General features: G+C 33.4%; 1 protein-coding gene across 1 annotated transcript; it reads right to left on the reverse strand.

Annotated features, from left to right (window-relative positions):
* Window positions 1-553: 553 nt before the first annotated feature.
* On the reverse strand, window positions 554-12,343 carry Naglu (N-acetyl-alpha-glucosaminidase). Its single transcript, XM_011154566.2, has 14 exons — window positions 12,217-12,343; window positions 11,512-11,675; window positions 11,225-11,403; window positions 10,471-10,689; window positions 10,172-10,399; window positions 9,740-9,803; window positions 9,528-9,673; window positions 7,070-7,154; window positions 5,073-5,222; window positions 4,639-4,781; window positions 2,915-3,074; window positions 1,571-1,761; window positions 883-1,268; window positions 554-762 (listed from the first exon to the last, which is right to left on the reverse strand). The coding sequence occupies exons 1-14, from the start codon at window positions 12,302-12,304 to the stop codon at window positions 662-664; spliced, it is 2,304 nt and encodes a 767-aa protein (XP_011152868.1). The 5' UTR covers window positions 12,305-12,343; the 3' UTR covers window positions 554-661.
* Window positions 12,344-22,186: the final 9,843 nt, after the last annotated feature.

The raw sequence follows: 22,186 nt of genomic DNA on the forward strand, positions 1-22,186 counted from the left end.
AAATTACTTATATGAAATAATTGTTAGTTAGACAGGCATAGTTATCTCAGATTAAGCCGTTAAATTGCATATAAAATATTAATTTATTTGTTGTTATTACAAATTTGTAAAATAGATCTTGATTATTGAAAATGTGGCTTCCGAACGACATCTCTCAATGTTATCTGGGGAGGGGAGAGTGTCGTGAGCGTGGAGCGTCAGATAGCTCAGTGGTCTAGAGCAGTCGCCCGGCAAGCGAAAGACCCGGGTTCGATTCCCGGTCTAGCGACTTAGATGCTAGCGCTGTTTGATCGATTTCGCTGCTAACTTAGGTACAACTTTGAATTTGAGTTCTGATTAGATACTTCAATAATTCAGGTATCTTAGTAAATTCGAACGTAATCAGACATCTGGATAGTGTCAAATTCAAACGAATATTAAACTCTTTCTCTTAGTTTATATACACATTAGTTTATATACATTTCGCTGTCTGGTTTAAACATTACACAAACATAAAAATAAGAATATTGTTTTTATCATTATTGCATGCTTGTAAAAACTTTATTTTATTAAACCATTGCTCTGATTATCAACATTTTTCTTTATCATACGCAGAGTCTTCCTTTTATCACTTATATTTATATACGCCGATGATAATTATCGCTTAAACAAGAAAGATAAATTATATCTTCGGTTCTTTCATCACATATCTTCGTGTTCGACTATGATTGTCCTTTGCCAACCACTTGGAAATGATTTTCACCGCTATGTCAAGGGTATCGCCTATATAAATAAGGAACAAATATATTTCTCTATAATAATTTAAATTATTTTCATCATTTTAAAACGCATGTTGAAACTTGGCTTCTTTCGTTGGAAATTACTAAAACGACGTGTAAATACCTTTTGTTCCTACTGGATAAAGTTTCGTGGAGAAAGTGAACGCCTGCTCGACTTCGAGAAACATTCTGTCGTTAATTTCGGTCATGTTCAATCTGGTTCTTTCGACCAGCGATTTTTCAAGGGCCTTCAGGAAAAAAGCCCATCTGGGCTTGAAATAGTCTGCGACTACCCCAGACCATTGCTTATTTGCATAGTCCCGGATCTCTCCGTTCGGTCCCCACAGAGTAATCTGGTTTCGCGCATTGTACTCGTAAGACTGCCTCTCCTTCTCATCGACAGCCATATCTTTCGCTTGAGCCAACCAGGTGCCTAGCAGAAAATTACTTCCTGATGCCAGGATAGCCTCGATATCATCGAAAAGATCCAACAGGGCGGCTGCATGCGACCTAGATCATGTTTCAACGGGAATGAGATTACTTTTTTTTCAAATACGGAAATCGTGAGAGTGATAATAAATTACTATATATCAATCACTTTGAGCTATATTTATAAACATTTACATGCTCTGTGATACTATGAGATATTGTTAAGGGACTTTTCACCATCGTAATTTTTTGAAATCATATTATACTTCATAATCAATAAAAACATGCATGATTAAAGTTGCAAAAATAGTATGTATGATATATATATATATAATCACAAAGATAAGATATATCAATATCTTATCATGATGCACGGAACTCACTGGAAACCTGTGATATTTTTTCGTTTATAACAATCTACTACATTCATATAGATATTGTCGGCCATCAGTTGGAGAGCTTGTCTTGTTATATCGACCACGTCGTGTCTGTAGAGAGTATTATTACCTCTACCGTATCTTGCTTTTAAAAACACATTCCACGTATGATAGAAATCTTCTCGATTGTACCAAACCTATGTTAAAAGCAAAATGTTCTATATTGGAGCATGTCATAATTATTATTTTTACTAAATTTATTTTTTATCGAGCTTGATTTCCTCTTTATAATCTGTTTCTCAACCAACTTACCTTGGATCTATAAATGGTATCTCGTAATTCGTATTTACTATTTACATAGCGATACCTTTTCAAAATTTATTATGTTTTTTTTATGCAAAAATGTCGATGCATTGACAGTTTTCGAAATATAAGTGGTCGAAAAAGCGACCACTAATAAAAGACTTTTCATGAACTAAGTTTAGGATAAACAAAATGAATGACAATTATGAATGACAATTATCTTCTTCAATCAATTTCAAGTTAACTTCACTTCAATGAAATTTTAACTTCAAATATGTGTTATGTTGAAGACAAAAAAGTCATTGTACATAGTGCTCAGAACATGGTACTAGAAGAGTTCGTGAAGGCGTAAAAAATTAAGGCGAATAAAAAGGTTTTGCGATATTCGTAATAATTATCGAATTATTAATTATAGAAATGTGCCGGTAACAGTTGCTGTTCAACTGAGCCGCATTATAACCCGAGTGGCTATAATACTTTTCAAATCATTCATTTCGACACGCGCTCATTCCTCAGATTTCTATAATTAATACCTCGATAATTATTGCGAATATCGCAAAACGACATGGAATTTTTTTGTTTGCCTTAATCCGTTGTCCATGAGCTTTAGTACCATTGTTCTTAGTAAGACACTATATAATGACATTCCCATACAGCACAACTATGTTGCAATATTGCTGCAACGTTGCTACAACATTACAAACATTGTTGCAACGTTTTTCAACTATGTGTGCTGCATGGGTTTCTTTGACATGTTTGCTAACAAAAAATTGTTAAATATCTTTATGAGGAATAGCGCTATGTAAATGATAAGCGAGAATTGTGACATACATACGAGTATGTTGCACTCGTAATTCGACTTATTTTCATTTTTTATTTAATTGCATATCTTGTTACTTAAAATTTCCAATATTCTTTATAATTGAAAATTCCTTTATATTTCTTATATTCCTTTATAACTGAGATATTCGAAGAAACGTAGCGACATTCTTTTGATTACATATCAATTATAATTATATTAAATGCGCATGCGCGTTATGTGCTTACCCATGGTGAAATATTTAAACTCGGTCGTCTAGTAATGACGTAATGGCCTCTGATTCTCTCAATACCGACGAAATTATAAATTGTTCGGCCGAGATGTTTCCAAGCAGCCACCGCGTATTCGTTCCAGGCGCCATATCTTCGAGTGGCGTAACTTTCAAACCTACGACCGACGATTTTTTCAGCAACGTTTAATTAGCAAATTAAATAAACTTTAATCGAGCAATTTTCTTTGTGCATCCGAATTTAAATCATAAATTGCACAGACTTATATAAATTTACAGATTGGTAGGAAATTAATCAGAAAGTGAATCATGTTAAAAATGATATATTTCCGTACGGAAAATTGTCGTTGTAGTGATTTCAAAATTAACTAAAAATAAGATGAAATATATAAATTTCTCTCAACATTTTGTATTGATTATAAATAAATCTAAATCTCAATAATGTCTATTATATGCGATATTAATGCAAACATTTCCGTTATAAAAATTAATATTTCAATATTTCAATATTTCATTTTAAGTTATCAACGGCTAAAGACATATTCGAATTGATCTTGCCTTATTTGGCCGGATCAGTGATCGGTCTTGCCTTAACTTTTAAGCCTTATAACTCGGAAAGTACCTATTTTACGCATTTGCATCCATATTGCACACAAAGTTAAAAAAATGTTACCGCAACGTTGCAATAATATTGCAATGTTGCAGTAACGTTGCAGCAATGATGCTGCAACTTCTGTGTTGTATGGACAGTAATATAGACTAAATTATCTATGCATATCATTTTTATAAATATATCTTTTTTATTTAATAAAGATGCACATGAAGGTAACATATATTTATATTATCTAGAAAACGATATGTTAGTGTTAACTAACTTTATGTGGATGATTACTTACATACTTTTATCTAAATGAGAGCACACGTTGCACATAAAACAAAGAAGAGAAACAGAAAAATATAATGAAGAAATATCGAATGATCTTTCATTCCATTTTGATTTCAAATGATCAAGTTTAATTAATATGGAGTATATTTTCCAAAAAAAGGAAAAGAAGAATTCTAACCTTAAACTTGTTACAACTCCTATATATATAGGGTGTTTCATTTTAAGTGATATGGTCGATTATCTCGCGAATTGAAGATTTTATTGAAAAATTTTTCGAACGAAAGTTACGTGGCTTGAAGGGAAACACATGATGGAAATATGGACTTGACCTTGAGTGACCTTGTCAAAATCAGGTCAAGGTCATTAATGTTTTTTTAAATAGAAACCTCTATTTTTATTACATATTCTTGTGGCTTATCTCGAAAGCTTTCTAAAACACTATAATAAAGTTACGTTTTATTAGGTACTTTCCGAGTTATAAGGCTTAAAAGTTAAGGCAAGACCGATCACTGATCCGGCCAAATAAGGCAAGATCAATTCGAATATGTCTTTAGCCGTTGATAACTTAAAATGAAACACCTTGTATATAATTATATTTTTATAGTTTTGTAGTTATATCTTACATATTTTTCTTGAGACATTGATTATTTTTATTAAATTCATGTCACTAATAAAAATGGACTTTATTTTTGCGGATTTCTGTTTTTCGGTGCATAGGGAATCGAAATACTTGGAATTAAAACAATAGTTTGTTATTTCTTCTCCTCTCTTATATTTTTTCCGTTCTGCTTTTTGTTTCTATGTTGGATGACACCCTCAAATGAAACGTTTCTCACCATGCATCAAGATCGACAGGCTCGTGACGGTATGCCATTTCGTTCATTAACTCATAAATTACGTAGTTCTGATTTATGCCCTCAGGTGTCAAACCGGTGCCCACCATCGTACTGCCATTCATGTGTCTACCCTCGAACGTGCGCTAAAAAAAAGAATAGACTTAAATGATTATCTTATAGATCTAATTTATCTTCCCGAGATATTTTTTTAAATTCTAAAAACTTTTTAGATGGATCATTGTCAAATTAACAAATGATGAGGGTCATAATCCTTCAGTTAAATATAGCTATATATTTGAAATTAGGATGGAACATGGAAAGGTGATTGATTATTTCTCTACTATATTTCTTTTTCTTTTGTTCCATTTTGCCGTTTTATAAGACGACATGCTAAGGGAGAAATGGATATGGAGAAATGCAGATTCACAATATACCTGATTAATGATTTGCGCGGATCCAAACATCCCTAAAGTGCCGCCAAAGTTGTGCAGCATACACCATATGAATGGCTGACCGTAATATGATTTCAATCGGCCGTATTGCGGAAATTGTTCCGATTGCAGATCCAGCACCAGCATTCGTCCCTATGATTGAATTTAGCATAGCAGCTTAAAGTTGAACGTGTGTTTTGTGATTATGATAAAGTAAGTACTTATGTAGATTTTTGCTATGAGAATAATAATACAGTTACTCTGGATAAATATCAATTTTTATTAATAACTTTTTTAACCTGACACTAATTTTAATTAATTACTCTTTATAATTACTCTTGTTCCAAGAAATTAATTTCAATTCATTTTTGTAAAAATCTTCTTCAATTTTTTTATTAATATATTGAGTTGCTATTTGTAGGTTTATAAAATCTATTTAATATTTTTTTTAACAACTTTTTTTTTATTTTAATAAAATCAATATAAATTAAATTAAGTTAAAATCCATTTTAAATAAAATTTCAATCTTTTTATGAATCTAATAACAATGAGAAATACAAAGCATCTCGCTGCAAAAATTACTCATTTATGCTGGCAGTCACTTATTTATTATCAGCTATATGTGCGGTGTGTGTGTGTATGTGTGAGTCTGAGGATTGATATTCTACACATATCAATATACAGGGTGGCCGACATAACTCTTGACAGCTGAATATTTCGGAAACTATTTATCAAATCAAAAAGTTGTTCATGAGAAAGTTTTATGTATTCAAGAGACCTTTCTAACTACATAAATATTAAGTTATTCCCTGTGCCCCTTAAAGGGTGGTACGGGGTAACTTCGCAATTTCAAACAGGACCCCCTATAAAATGTTAGATGATTGGATTCTACGGTAAAAAACAAGTAAATTTCGCCCAAAACATTTTTTTGTCAGATGTTTCTGTTAAAAGATATGACGGTGCAAAGTTTCGAAGCTACAGGAAACGTAAAAGCGTCGCGTATCCTTATCTTTTGTCGGTGATTCAAACGTAAACAAACATGCATACATTCATTGAAATCAATTTAACTATTCATGAAAATCTTGTCAGTTGTATGTTACTATTCAAAAAGTTAGCACCGTGAAAATCATAGCTTTCACTATGTTTGATACAGAAGTGAGTATGTTATTAGTATTAGGTGAATGCCAAAAGAATTATCGGCGTACAGCAGTAATGTTTGTTGAACGTTATGGGATTAAAAAATCGACTGATACCCGATGCTCTGACTGGTTCACGTTGACTAACATGAGGATTTAATGTAATTGCACCAAGAACATCAGCACTGTTTCTCTCATTAGTAATATTTTTACGTTTATTGTGTTGTACGCAATTTACCATGTTCACGAAGCTGCTTTTCTACATTAAAAAATGACGTGCGATTTTTTAATCCCATAACGTTTAAAAAACATTACTGCTGCACGCCGATAATTCTTTTGACATTCACCTAATACTAATACTAATAACATATTTACTTCTGTATCAAACATAGTAATACCTATGATTTTCACAGTGCTAACTTTTTGAATAGTAACATACAACTGACAAGATTTTTATGAATAGTTAAATTGACTTCAATGAATATATGAATGTTTGTTTACGTTTGAATCACCGACGAAAGACAAGGATACGCGACGCTTTTACATTTCCTGTAGCTTCGAAACTTACACCGTCATATCTTTTAACAGAAACATCTGACAAAAAATGTTTTGAACAAAATTTACTTGTTTTTTATCGTAGAATACAATCATCTAACATTTTATAGGGGGTTCCGTTTGAAATTGCGAAGTTACCCCCTACCACCCTTTAAGGAGGGCAGGGAGTAACTTACTATTTATGTAGTTAGAAAGACCCCTTGAATACATAAAACTTTCTTAAAAACAACTTTTTAATTTGACAAGTAGTTTCCGAAATATTCAGCTGTTAAAAATTATGTAGACCACCCTGTATAATATATTCCTTACCGTAGGTACTGAAGTCAGGAAGGATCTCACTCTAGGCTCCGTCCAAAATATAAAGTCGTGCACAAACAACCAACCCTGCATCAACCTCGTATAGTCAAGCACGAATTTTGCATAAGAAATATATATATTGTTAAATATACTTGATTAATGCACATATCCTAAATGTTCTCAAAGGAATGTTGATCATAATATAGAGATCGTTATATAAAAAAATATATTAGGTGTGTGAATTAATTCGATCCGTTTTTTCTTCCAAAAAAAAACTTTAGTATGAAAAAACATGAAAAAGTACATTAAGCAAAGTATTTGCCATCGCTTGCTATTATTTTTTCCCATTTGTCTGGCAGTTGTTGCATTCCCTAACGGAAAAACGACTCTTCCTTCGAAGCAATCGATTCATTGAGCCATTTCTCTATTTCTTCATAATTGTTGAAGTGCTGGCCCGAACGCCCGTGTGCCATCGATCTGAACAAGTGATAATCGGATGGAGCAATGTCTGATGAATACGACGGATGAGGTAAAACGTCCCAGCCAAGTGCTTCCAAAGTGGCCTTCACAATCTTTCCAACTATGGCCGAGCGTTATCGTGCTGAAAGATCACTTTGTCGTGTCTCTTTGCATATTTCGGCCGCTTATTTTTCAATGCGTTGTTTAAACGAATCAATTGTTGGTAAAGTTCAGCAGTGATGGTTTGGCACTGTTTTAATAGTTCATAATACACTACACTTTTCTGGTCCCACTATATACAGAGCATTACTTTCTTGCCGTGAATATTCCGCTTTGGTATCGATTGGATGGTTTTCCTGGGTCGCTAATAGATTTCCTTCGTTTGGGATTATCGAAATATGAGGGTCATCCCAGAAATACTTGACCTGATGTATAGATAGCGGTTGTTGTTTGAAAAGAATGACTATGGTAGAAAGTACCAATCTCATAAAGCTTAAGTTTGAAGTTTGACGACGCTACGTTGTTTAGTATTTGTTTGGTAGCCATCAATAGTGAATGCTCTCGGTGAATTTGTAAACATGGAAAAAATTGGTCATCGTTATGTGATACAATACTTTCATTTGAAAGGCCTCAGCCTAACCAATATCAAAGCGGAGTTAGATTCTACTCTGGGGAAGTCTGCTCCTTCGTTTACAACAGTAAAATATTGGGTGGCAGAGTTTAAACGAGACCGTACAAGCTGCCAAGACGAACATCGCAGTGGTCGACCAAATGAGGTGATCACGCCAGAAATGGTGAAGAAAATCCACAAAATGGTATTTGATGACCGTCGACTGAAAGTGCGCGAGTTAGCAGACATAGTAGGCATTTCAAAAAGTGCTGTACATTGCATATTGACTGAAAATTTGGACATGAGAAAGCTGTGCGCAATATAGGTGCTGCGATTGGAACAAAAATAGCGTCGTGAGAATGTTTCAATCGAGTGTTTAACGAAGTTTCGCAGCAATAAAGCCGAGTTTTTGCGTCGATTCATAACCATGGATGAAACATGGGTCCATCACTTCACATCTGAGACGAAGAAACAGTCAAAACAATGGACCAAGGTAGCTTGATGTCTATTTTGAGGAGCTCGACGATTCTCCCTATAAACAGAGTATCGAAGCTATTGAACATTGCTGGGAAAAGTATTGAGTTAATAGGAGACTATGTAGAGAAATAAAGATATTTTTTCTCAAATTTTTTGTGTTTTCTTTGTTAGGTCAAGTACTTCTAGGACTACCCTCGTATATCCACTTTTCGTCTCCAGTCATAATACGATGCAAAAAACCTTTTCTTTTTTGCCTGGCAAGCAAAATTTCAGACATGGCTTTTCGCCTCTCGATGTCTCTTTCTTTCAGTTCGTATGGCACCCATCTTCCTTCTTTGTAAATCTTTCCCATTGCTACCAAACGTACAGAAATTGTTGATCGATCAACATTCAACAATTGCGCGAGCTCATGTTGCGATTGATACAGATCTTTATCGATTAGCGTCTGCAATTCCTCGTCTTCGAATTTCTTCGGCTAACCTGGACGAGGTTTGTCATCGACACTGAAATCATCACTTTTGAAACGTCGAAACCATTCTCTGCATGATTTATCGGTGGGAGTACTTTCACCATAAACCTCTACGAGCATTCGATGAGCTTCAGCGGCTATTTTCTTCAAATGAAAACAGAAAATGAGAACTTCCCGGAAATGATGCTTTTTGGCTCGAATTTCGACATTTTCGAATCAGATAAACACGATGTTATTGTTACAAACCCAAACGTTTATCAACTGAATATTATTGTCAGATATCAAAACTAAAAAATAAAGCCTTTTGCAGACATTAGAGGTTAGAAAATTACATAGTACAACAATTGATCGCCAGATGGACCGAATTAATTCACACACCTAATATATCGTAATATATATCATAATATATGGAAGATTAAAAATATTTTTTGTTTGTTAATCTGTGATTCGCTCACCATATTGCTTGAGGGTCGACCGTACTCATCGCTTGGAAAACTGAACGGCCGACGTTGCTCAAATAGGCAAGTTCACTGTTACCGGGTTCATTCTCGTTAAAAGTGTCGCAATTGTAAATGTGATCAGTGCCGAATTCGTTGATGTACTGTAGCAATGAAATATTCATGCCAACGCCTAATTAGTTGCCTCCATTGGAAATACATTGACTCACCATTCTCAGGAACTTTTCTCCGATAGTCTGAAATAGCGGATCCGTCGGTTCTAACAGATAGGGGCTAAAAACGAGAGACTAAATTAAGGATTCAAGAATTTATTAATTCTGTTAAATATTACTTCGCTATATACTTTTCTCTACATATAAAAGAAATGTCTCATATCGGTTATATATTATTATACATCATATTTTCCTAATTAAGTTAATTTTATGTTATATTTGATAAAAATATCGTTTTATGAAGAGAACTACATTTAAAAAATCAAAGTCAAAAATCAAAAAATACTATCATAAGATATGAAGCGTTCCGATGCTCAATATCAGTTTTAAAAATCTGTAGTATACATAACATGAACTATATACTTTCAGTGCTGGTAGTGACTATCGGGACACAGTCGAAATAAGATGATATAAAATATTGCGTCATACCAACAATACTTGTCTTCAAATTTATTCCATGGCTCGATCTTCGTCATATTAGCATTCGGAAAAAGTCTGGCGAAAGCTCGTGGTACGTGACCAGCGAATGCTGGTAACACCGGAACGATCCCGAGATCCCTCATTCTCCGTAGGATACGATGCTGCAGACGTACGGTGCGTTCGTGCCAATTTATCGACAACGGCCCACCAAAGCCACGTATGTTACCCATTCTCGCCCTGAAGTGACCCAATAAATATATTCTATTATTTGCTCAAAAGAAAGAATTCGGTGATAAGTGATACCCGACCAAGGTAAAAAAGCAGGACCACCCAAGTGTTCGTCGATTTCTACTTGAGTAAAATTCAACTCAAGGAACAATCTCTGCCAAATTGCTTCTTGCGCGGTAAACGCAAGGGCCAAATTTATGCCGTTGAGAGCCATCCAATCGATGTTTTTTTCCCATTGCTGCCATTGCCACCAGGCTGAACTATAGCCTACGGTACATACGTTCTGATAGTACCTGAATCTGAGGAGAAGTCACGAAAGAGTTATGTGTGTACGTCTTTTCCCCGCTATGGACACATACACATATGAGAGTCAACTTGTAATTTCGAATCATAATTTATAATTATATTTACTTCTATTTTATATATATATATATATATATATATGAAATATAGAATGTATAAAAAGTACGGTGCAATATCTCGAAAACCAGGCATTTTATAAAAAAAAATGTTTCAGACAAAAGTTGTATGGTTCTAAAGGGGACATAAAACAATTATATCATTTTGTTTACAGATGGCGCCACTTTCGAGATATTCACTGATCATTACCTTTTTAAATGAAAATTTACCTCAATAAAAATGAACCTCAATTTTTTATTATACCATCTTTTTCTGTCAAAAAGTTGACTTTTTTACTCTATTTGGTCTCAAAAATATATTGTTACAATAGTGCTCTAACTTTTGTTAATTTATCGACTTTTGGAAATTTTAAAATCATCAAATTAGACAAGATATGAATTTTTTTCACTTTCGCCTGTAGAAATGCGTCATCACCTGTCGTTAGATGTGATCTTGATTCGAACTTCTGGCAATATGTTGGGCAAAGAAATTTGCGTACCGTCCCACGACACATGAACGTTGCAATAATTCTTTAAATAATAATTCAGCCCCCAAGTAATCGCTACCCCAGAGGTGCCGCGAATTTCGATGTTGCCTAGAGGATTTTTCGTTACCTATAAAAAAAAGTTCAAGAATTCTGAAGGAGTTAAAAAGCAACAGTAGATACCAAATATCAGATTATTTCTTTGAGAATATATTGTTTTCGAGAGTAGATACTGTACCTTGAAAGTATCTTTACCGGCAGGCCCTAAATCGTTATCCACAGCCACAACAAAGAGTTCAGCAGTTTTATTGCCCAGCAGTCTCCTCACAACATCTTTCGCCGCTTCTGTCTGGACTTCCGGCGAGATGTGCGCTTTTATATGACCTAGAGTGCTCTGAAACGCTAATTGCATATTCATTTATTGTAAGATTTTCAGAGTTCCTACAGAAAGATTAAACGCACAATTAACTAGCAATAAAAATGTTAAATGCATGCGATATCATGCATACTTTTTAGTCCCTAATATTGTTTCATAGTAAATCTAATTTTAAATTTATTATACAGTACGTCTTGTAAATCACGTTCATTATTTACACAGCGCTATTTCTCATGAAAATTATTAACAATTTTTCTTTAGTGAAAATATCGTGAATAATTATAATGTAGTGGAAGATTATTATTTATGATAATATTTTAACTTTTAATATAATATCTATAAAACCAAGTTTTAGATTAAAATTTTGTTGAAGTAGGGTTCATCAGAAATTAATAAAAAAGAAAAAAATAATTTTGTTATTAGCCCCGTTTTTTATCATTTTAGAAATTATCCACGGCTCAATATTTTTTCTGTGAAAAAATGACAAATTTTCATAAACAAATATAGCTATATAAATAATATATATTCATTATTATATGTTAACAAAATTTCGTAGATTTTACTCACTGTCCTGCTTGCGATATTGAGTGGATGGCAAGACAAGTAGTTCAAAGATTATGATGGATAATAACAACCGTAATGTTGCAACATCCATCGCGATCAACCTCAGCGCGGCCACTGACGCGCGTAAAAGCTGGGAGGCGAAAAGAGCGATCGTTTGTCGTACTTTAGTATCCCTACTCTTACTTTGTACTTTTTATCACTAACCCAGCCGTCAATTGCTGACGACGATGCAATTACATGCGTAACATTGGATGGCTCCACTGATAAACGCGTTTGCTTTCATCATTGAAAAAGTAACATTAAAGATCATTGGCTTTATGATTTTAGATTTAAATAATAGATTTAGCGTAATAAAGAATGTTGCTTTATAATAATCTCCTATCGGCAAATGAATCAGTAAAATTACGAGTAATCATGTTTGAGATACTGCATATTTTTCAAAGTTTCCGTTAAGTTATATTGGATTATTCTCAATAAGTTCGTAGATTTTGGCAGACTCCAAAGCCGATACTATTACAGTTGAATTAACTTTACATAATAATGTATTGATCGTTTTCTCGATGATATATCATCGACGAAGATAAAACAAAATAAAGTTATATCTGACTTTAGGTCTATCGGTTCAGAGTTCTTTTCACAAAAAATCTCCACAAACTTATCGACCAACTTATTTCAAGGATACTAAGGGATTTAAATTTTGTGAATATAATTTTTCGGGATTTGATATTAAATACCATATAGTGCACCATATGTGAAACTAGATATTATAGTGTCTATTTTAATGAATTTCTTTTCTTCTTTTATCATGTGTCTTCTTTTATAATGTATAGAAATATTATAGTATAATCGGTAACGAGAAACGAAATCCACAACCATATGTTTTCATTGAATACTAATCACAAAAATGGCATAATCGAACCAGAAACTAAATTAATAAATGAATAATAATCATATGGTAATCCTATTAATCATAAATCAGTATAATTTTATAGTGTTGATAAATTGGTCAGGAAGTATCTCATATAAACCTTATGTAGAAGTAGTTTCGATTAAGAGTCTATAGGAGCCGTAAGCAAATTCTGAGTTGACTTTGAAGAGTTCGACTAACGACGACAACATGCTATCGCTTTGTGTTGCTACATACATATGGCGCACACCAATATCACTCGCACGTACATAAAAGCAAAAAGGTTAGGTCAGTTGGTTAAATAAACGATTGATCGCCGTCCTTGTCTTTCTTTAGAATCTAATGTGATCTTATCGCTACGTACAATCTACCTCTCACCTCGTCCTGCTTCCGTAATATTTTGTAGCTCATAACTGAATAAGAAAATTGATATATTCTTTATAGTGCTATTAAAATTTATAATATTTCTTTTCTCCTTGTTCTCACTAAGCCTCAACTATAAATCTATTTCTCCCCAATTTTTGAAAATTTACACTAATCTAGTGGTAAACAATAGATTAAATGTTTTCAAGATTCTTGAGGAAATAAAAGTGTAACAAAATCTGTATAAGTGCTCAACTCTAAATATTACAATATTTGTTGCACATATGAATATCTATGTCTGATGGGCTTAATATCATGTTGTTCTCGCTTTGGAAAAATATATATCAATATTTTAGATAAACTTCTGGAAAATACCAATACTTAATTGCCATAAAGTTAATGTCGATAGTGCTTCAATTATATCGTATACCGTAATTAATATTGGGGACTTGAATAAGTTCACGCTGTTTTTTCGTGAAAATGAATGCTTTATTTAAAAAAAAATTAGTAAAGAACATGTCATTGAAAGTATTGTCCATCGCTAGCCACTACCTTCTCCCATCTTTCTGGCAGCATACGAATACCATGTCGAAAGAACGACTCATTTTTTGAGGTTATCCATGAATCGACCCATTCTTTGGCATCTTCATAAGAATGGAAGTGCTGCTCAGCCAGGCCATGAGTCATCGATCGGAACAAGTGCTAATCGGAAGGAGCAATGTCCGGTGAATACGGCGGGTGGGGTAGGACTTCCCATTTGAGCGTATCCAAGTAGGTTTTGACCGGTTTTGCAACATGTGGCCGAGTATTATCATGCTGCAAAGTTATAATATCTCTCCTCGTATTACGGCCGTTTTTCTTTCAATACCCGGCTCAAACGCATCAATTGTAGTCGATAGCGATCTCCCATGATGGTTTCGTTGGGTTTGAGTAGCTCATAATATATTACACCCAGCTGATCCCACCAAATACAAAACATGAGCTTGGAACCATGGATATTCGGCTTTGCCGTCGATGTTCATGCATGGCTGAGCTTATCCCACGATTTTCTACGTTTCGGGTTATCGTAGTGTATCTACTTTTCATCGCCAGTCACGATACGATGCAAGAAACCTTTCCTTTCCTGCCGTTGGAGCAGCTGTTCACACGTGAAAAAACGCCGTTCGACGTCTCTCGGCTTCAATTCGTACGGCACCCAATTTCCTTGCTTTTGAATCATTCCTAATGCTTTTAAATGTTTGGCAACTGTTGTGTGATCAACTCCTAATGATTCTGCAAGTTCATTTTGCGTCTAACATAGGTCTTCATCGAGTAATGCTTCCAATTCTTCGTCTTCAAACTTTTTCGGTGCGCCAGAGTGTTCTTTATCTTCAACATCAAAATCATTATTTTTAAAGCGTTAAAACCGATCTCTGCATGTTGTTTCCGACAGAGCATGGTCGCCGTAAGTCTCCACAAGAATTCTATGTGCTTCAGCTGCAGATTTTTTATGAAATAAGTAATACGGTAAAATTTTCTGCAAATATTCTTTTTTTGGGACGAAATTCGACATGTTTAACGCTATGAAAGAATATGTTGTTTACGCTTTGGCGGAATAACATATACTGTCACTTCGAGCCTAATGGTGGAGCTTCACGATGAAGTTGGCTGTAGTATTGCCCGATGCAAAAAGGCTAAGATAATACCATCTGTCGGGAAACAGAGAAAACTTATTCAAGTCCCCAATAGTTTTCTAAATTAAGGATGACTTTCACCGACTCCAATTAATCTAACCGACAGTTAAAAGTAACAGGATGTCAATTTAAATTTTATTGGATATGAATACTTCATGCTTAACCTCAATTTTCTGATTATAGTTTGTGTCGCCTGTTTCATATTAAAGGCTCGAGGTCATTATAATGAAGAAAAAGAAGAAGAAATTTACACATTATGGTAAATGATAAAGGCTTATATTTTCAGCCCTCTTTTATCGATGTGCCTAGACATGACCTATAAAGGCACATTTATATATTAAGTACATATAATAGTAGTAGTTCTTATATTAATAAGAAAAGCATTTTTCTTTTAAATGTAGTTACGAGATGTACACGTTAGTGACTTCATGATTATGTTTGTAACGCTACCATTTAGGTTCATGCGAACAGTATTTAGAGTTAATTAACATTAATAGAGTTTCTCCAAACGAACTTTGCATGACAACAAATGAATATTTGTTTTAATCTAACTTAATTTAACCTGCTCTACAATACAGAGAGAATTGCTCTATCTTTTAATTTAAATTTAGTAACTTAGTTTAATTTTAACTCAGTAATAATTCAGCGATATTTGTGATATATTTTAATATTGACAAATCGATCGTAAATGTAATTAAATTTATCTCAAAATTTGATGTAATATTATCAAAGATATTTAACATTAATTAAACTTTTTGACATTAAACTGCTTTGTCAATGAAAATTCATTTCAGGATATTTATTTGTAATTATATGGAGTACTCTCGTCAAAATTTCTGTTAATAGAACGTATGTGGTTTATACATATTTACCCTACACATTTTAATAAAAAAGAATCTAATAATAACATACCGATAAATATCTGATAATAACGTATCAATAAATAAATATCAATAAATATCAACAAAAAAGAATCAATATATGACAAACGTTCATTATTTAAGAATAATAAGTACTGCATAAATATATGTAGGTTGCATTCCGATATACACTACAAGGACGGAAAATTTATAATATAGAAAAAATTAACTTTTTTTCTATAGATTTTTAATACTGGTAATAAATATAATAAAGACAACCATAATTGTTCTTACATGCAAACTGTATTAGGTGCAAATTATCAATTTTTTTGCATTTTCATAGGAATCTTGGGAATTGATAAATATTTAATTTGTAACGGAGTTACTGCATTCAAATCGATTTGCTGGTGTTCAAATTCGATGATAGGAAGAATAGAATCAGGATAGAGAGAGAAATAAAGAGAGGAAGAAAGAGATCACATTTTTGTGAATAAATTGTACTATATATTTTAATTCAAATACATTATATATTTACAATGATTACAGTTATTTTTGAACTTATTGTGACGGACGCTCGGTCGGTAGTGTCATGAGACGCGATGGAAGCAGAGAACTGTCGATATTCTATCTCATCCATAGTTAATGATAATTTATAATATAACCATTGATAATTATTAAGTTATAGTATAATATATAAGTTATAATATATAAGTTGATAATTATTAATTCGATAGTTCTGTTCGGAAGTTCGATAGCTTTTAAAAATATTAATGAAAAGAAGACTTTAATTATTTATTTAGTCCTTTTTTATTTTTTTATTAATTTGTTATAACTCAGTAGATTTCAGTTAATAATAACAAAATATAAGGAGATGAAACTCAATACTCCAAAAATATTTAAATTAAGAAATTTATTCTCTACTCAACTATTTATTCTCATTTAAAAATATCAGCGTATCAACATTTTTTGGTTTTAGATTATACAGTGCTCTGAAATTATTTGGTTACCTTTAATAAAAATGCATTTTATTGATACATAAATAGCAAACAATTGAGAAGTTTCTATGCGAACTATCAGTTCAGTTATGTGGCTACCCATATTCACCTATTTCAGACACTTGCAAATATATTTTTTATAAATTATTTATTTATTTATTTATTTGTTAACTAAAGCAAACGAAATAAATTTATTAATTGTTAATGAAATGATTAAAATATTTTGTATTACAATTATTTTAAAAATAAAAATGAAAATTATTAATAATTTAAAATAAATCTCAATTATTACCAATGGAAAACTATATCGATAGGAAACTATTGATAATTATGGGCAGTATGATCGATAATTCTCCACCTCTAGTTTATGATCGCTCGGTTACACAGAATATAGGATACCTTCCGCTATTGTTGAGACGATCTGATATTGACAGACGGTCAAATAGTGGCAGCTGCGATGTTGCAGCAGAAACAATTATTCATTTTGTAAGAATGAGAAGCGGAAATCACGATATTGCGATGGAGACGGCTGCTCATCTTGTTTAAGTGCCTCTAAGACCTATATTCATAATTAGGTCTTATATTTAAGCCCATCTTTTGTTTATCTTTAGATACTTTGTAGCCAATAAGAAAGTCCGAACATATCCTTACGGTAAAAACACTCAAATATTGAATGTTTCGAGAATAAGTTCCAACAATTGAGTGTAAACATTCAATATTTGAGTATTTTTTCGTAAGAGTAAACTTACACAATTCTGTTCAAAGTTACATTTTATAATTAGGCCTTTAGAAATTTATAATAAATTAAAATATGGATTCGTGATGCATCATTTCTGTGCAAACTCATTCAAATAATCTACATTGTTTTTATTTCCATTTTTTTTGTAGAAAAATGCTGTGTAGAGCATAAAGACAATTTTTCTTTTATACAAATATTGTAATTACAAGGTATCCATATTTTGCTCAATAAACAAAAATGTTTTTGTCTCTTTTGCGGCTCTTCACTAGTCTCTACAATAACTCCTGTAGAGAGTGCAGCCAGCCAGAGAAGCTTCTTAAATTGGCGAGATTTTTTATATATTGCTGTTTTAAAGTTTCTGATCTAAAATTTCAATAAGTACTAAAAATAGATAATCAATACTCAAAAATAGATAATTAGGCGCTGCATCTCTAAAAAGCTAAAATTCATTATTATTGTTTTTAATATATTCATTTAAAATTCGTTAATAATTTTTCATGTAATGTGCATTTTACCACGTTTTCTTACATATGCACATTTAAAAATATTCTATTCACATTTATAAGTGATTCTATTATATTGATTAATGTTCATTAACTGTTATATTTTCTAGAGATGTGCGAATTAAGAATTTTATGTCAAATCGAATCGAATAGAATCTCATTTTTTAAATTCGAATTTGAATCGAATCGAATCTATGAAATTTCACTCGAATTCGAATCGAATCGAATGAAATCGAATCGAATCATTAAAACATTTAACATGACTATTAAACATGCACATAATGATGGAAGATTTTATGAAACGATATGAAAGGGAATATTGATATTGGGTGCATTCAGTACTACAACCGCTGACTGAGTGCTCAGTGAGCACCCTAGATTTACGAGGGCGGTCCGATAAGTACTTAGCCTCACCGCCCGATGGCGCCACTATCGCAAGAGAAATTTACTATCGTGTAGTACATTCTCGTAGACGGCTACTGTCGAAATTTCAGTCGAATCGGACTCGTAGTCTTGTTTTGACCGCGTGTGGAAGCGGGCGTGTCCGCGGATTTTAGAAAAATGGAAAAAGAGCAATATCGGTCGGTGATTCGATTCTTGTTTTTGGAAGGGAAATCGCGCAGCGAAATCAAAGAGCGCTTGGATGCTGTGTACGGTGACTCTTCTCCTTCGATGGCGACCGTCAAAAATTGGTTTAACGAGTTTCAACGTGGTCGCACGTCGGTTTTTGATGAGCCACGCCCAAGTGCCCCGAAAACGGCTACCACGGAGGATAACATGACAAAAATCCATGATCTCGTATTGGCAGACCGCCGATTGAAGGTGCGCGAGATAGCTGAGACAGTAGGCATCTCAAAAGACCGCGTGGGTCATATCCTGCATGAAATTTTGGGCATGAGAAAGCTGTCGGCGCGATGGGTGCCGCGTTTGCTCACTCCGGACAACAAGCGCAACCGTGAGACCACTTCAGAGCAGTGTTTGACGCTGTTTAAGCGCAATCCGAAGGAGTTTCTGCGTCGTTTCGTGACCGTCGACGAAACATGGATCCACTGGTACACACCAGAGACCAAGGAACAGTCGAAACAGTGGACTTTACCCGGCGAACGTACTCCGAAGAAGGCGAAGACTGTCCTATCGGCCGGAAAGGTGATGGCCACCGTTTTCTGGGATTCACAAGGTGTGATCTACATCGACTACCTGGAGAAGGGCAAAACGGTCACAGGGCTGTACTATGCCGAATTATTGGGCCGATTCGACGCCGAATTGCAGAAAAAACGGCCCTATCTGGCGAAGAAAAAAGTGCTCTTCCACCATGACAACGCACCAGCTCACACCTCCGCCTTCGCCACGGTCAAATTGATCGAATTGGGCTACGAACTGCTGCCCCATCCACCGTATTCTCCAGATTTGGCCCCGTGCGACTTCTTTTTGTTTCCAAACTTGAAAAAGTCACTCGCCGGGCAGAAATTTGAGTCGAATGAGGAGGTCATCGCTGTCATGGAGGCCTACTTTGCAGACCTCGAGAAAACGTATTTTTCAGACGGGTTAAAGAAGTTGGAGCATCGCTGGGTCAAGTGTATCGAGCTAAAAGGAGACTATGTTGAGAAATAAATCGCCACTTTTCCAAAATTTTCGTTTTTCTTTTGTAGGCTAAGTACTTATCGGACCACCCTTGTATGTACTGAATACAAACGCTCACTAAGATGCTCACACTGAGCGGTCGCCATTTTTGTAAGCGTAATTTTATGTCGCTCACTATCGTTCACATTGTGCTCAGTTAGTTACATAGTATATGGTGATATGTCTCTAGAGGAAAATAGTACGCAAGTTTCAAATAAATATTAAATATTTAATAAAAAATATTTACAAGTAAGTTCTTTTATAACTTTAACTTTTTTGTCAAGTTTAATCTAACTTATTTGTATATCAATATTTTTCAACATATCATTATGTATGCTGTATGTGTATTGTAACCAACCACCCCACCCACAGGAGGTGGGCAACCGTAACATCATTGAATAGTCTTCGAAAAATACTAAATACATGCTTCTCTGTTTTTTTATTCTTTTGATTTCTGTTCCATTTCTTGCGATTACAGCGCCATCTGTTGCGAATCGAAAAAATTTTTTCGGACAAATCGTACGTAGCTTTCGACGTAGAATCCGAAACTGCAATAAAAAATTGGAGTTCCTATTTAAGATTTCAAATTTGCCGCCCGACCCGCCCACAGGAGGTGTGGGGGTGGGCGTAATTTAGTACTAGCGGATGCCCCCCTTGGAGATATTAAAGTTTCGAATCGGCAAATTTTTCTGTACGATGCGTATTTTTCGAGATATTACAAAATTCCAGGTTAAATGATTCACTCTGTATATACTATTTTATAAAATTATATTAATTTTAATACAATCCTAGAAATATGGCTTTTAAGGAAGGACAATACTTAATTGATAGAATGATATACAATATTATGGAAACAGAGGACATACATAGAAAAATACAAAATGGTAAGTTAAATAGTATAATATAGCATTTGATTGAATTAATACTATTTTATAGAATTTATATGCAAAATAGATTGTATTGGTTATATTTGAATTATATATTATATTGATTATATTTAAATAAGAAATTGAAAAGTAAGAAATCCATTTTATTTGTATAATATTTAAACAAAATATTTTATACAGTTTATGCATATGATATTTGAACATGTTCATATATGCTAACGTACATAAAAAATGTCAATATGTTAATGAAATATTAATATGCTAATGTTAATATAAAATATTAATATATATGCTGCTGTATGCAATTGTTTTATTGTAACATTTGTACAATGGTATTTCTTTTTTCATTATTAACTTCATGAAAATGTCTCATTTTATTTGCATCTTCTATTTCAAAATTTGCAATGTTGTTTTCTTCATCTTTTATATCATATCTTCATTATCAATGTCATTGTCATAATCATCTTCCATTTTGATAAAATTATGCAAGATGCATGCAGATGCAATGGCATAATTAATTAGATCCATGTTGTACATTTCTAAATATTTTAATTTTCTAAATTTTCCTTTTAATAAGCCAAAAGCTTTTTCTATTGTAGAACGAATAGAGCTTAACCGTGTATTTGTTCATGTGTTAAATGACCATTGTCTTTATATGGTACCATTAAAAATTGATTTAATGGATAAGCACTATCTCCGATTAAATGATTTGTTACCGGAATTAAATTATGCTGTGTAATATTTTGAAAGAGAGGGCTATTTCGAAAAACACGCGCATCATATATCTTTCCTGGTACACCTATGTGCACATCTATAAATCGTTTTCGGTTATCACACACGGCTTGTAAAATAATGTTATGAAAACCTTTTCTGTTATAATAATCCGCTACATTATTTTGTGGTTGCATTATTGGAATATGACACCCATCTATGACATCAATCACTCCTGGTATTTCACGCGAACGATTTTGAAAATCCTGCAAAGATAATACAGAATTGTAAGTAAAACTAATATACAATTACCTTTTCTTTTTCAGATGACACATTTATATGGACACAAAATACAATGCAATTACTTTTACAAGAATATGAAAAAAGGAAAGTGATATTTCGTAATGCGTGCATTAAAAAGAAAATATTATGGACCGAAATTAAAAACCAATTTGCGAAACATGGTCACATAATAAGTAAAGAAGCTCTAGATAAAAAATTTAGAAATATGAAGAAAACATTTGAAAACATATTTGAAAATTCACGATAACAATAACAAAAGTAGTACTGGAAGAGGTGCAATTTCATGGGAATATTACAACATATTCTGTAATATTTTTGATAATGATAGAGCTGTTGCTATAGATCATGTACTGAGCAGCATGACAGTTACGTCAGAAAATGGAACTTTGAATCCAGAGATGTTGGATTTACC

This window comes from Harpegnathos saltator, unplaced genomic scaffold (genome assembly GCF_003227715.2).
Source record: "Harpegnathos saltator strain DR-91 unplaced genomic scaffold, Hsal_v8.6 scaffold67, whole genome shotgun sequence".
NCBI classification, from domain to species: Eukaryota; Metazoa; Arthropoda; class Insecta; order Hymenoptera; family Formicidae; genus Harpegnathos; species Harpegnathos saltator.

Coding starts and splice junctions, on each gene's coding strand:
- Naglu (XM_011154566.2), bottom strand. CDS start 12,304: ATGGATGTTGCAACATTACGGTTGTTATTATCCATCATAATCTTTGAA. Junction 5,223..7,069: donor TCCTGACTTCAGTACCTACG/GTAAGGAATATA, acceptor ATTCAATCATAG/GGACGAATGCTGGTGCTGGA. Junction 1,269..1,570: donor AAAAATATCACAGGTTTCCA/GTGAGTTCCGTG, acceptor AACATGATCTAG/GTCGCATGCAGCCGCCCTGT.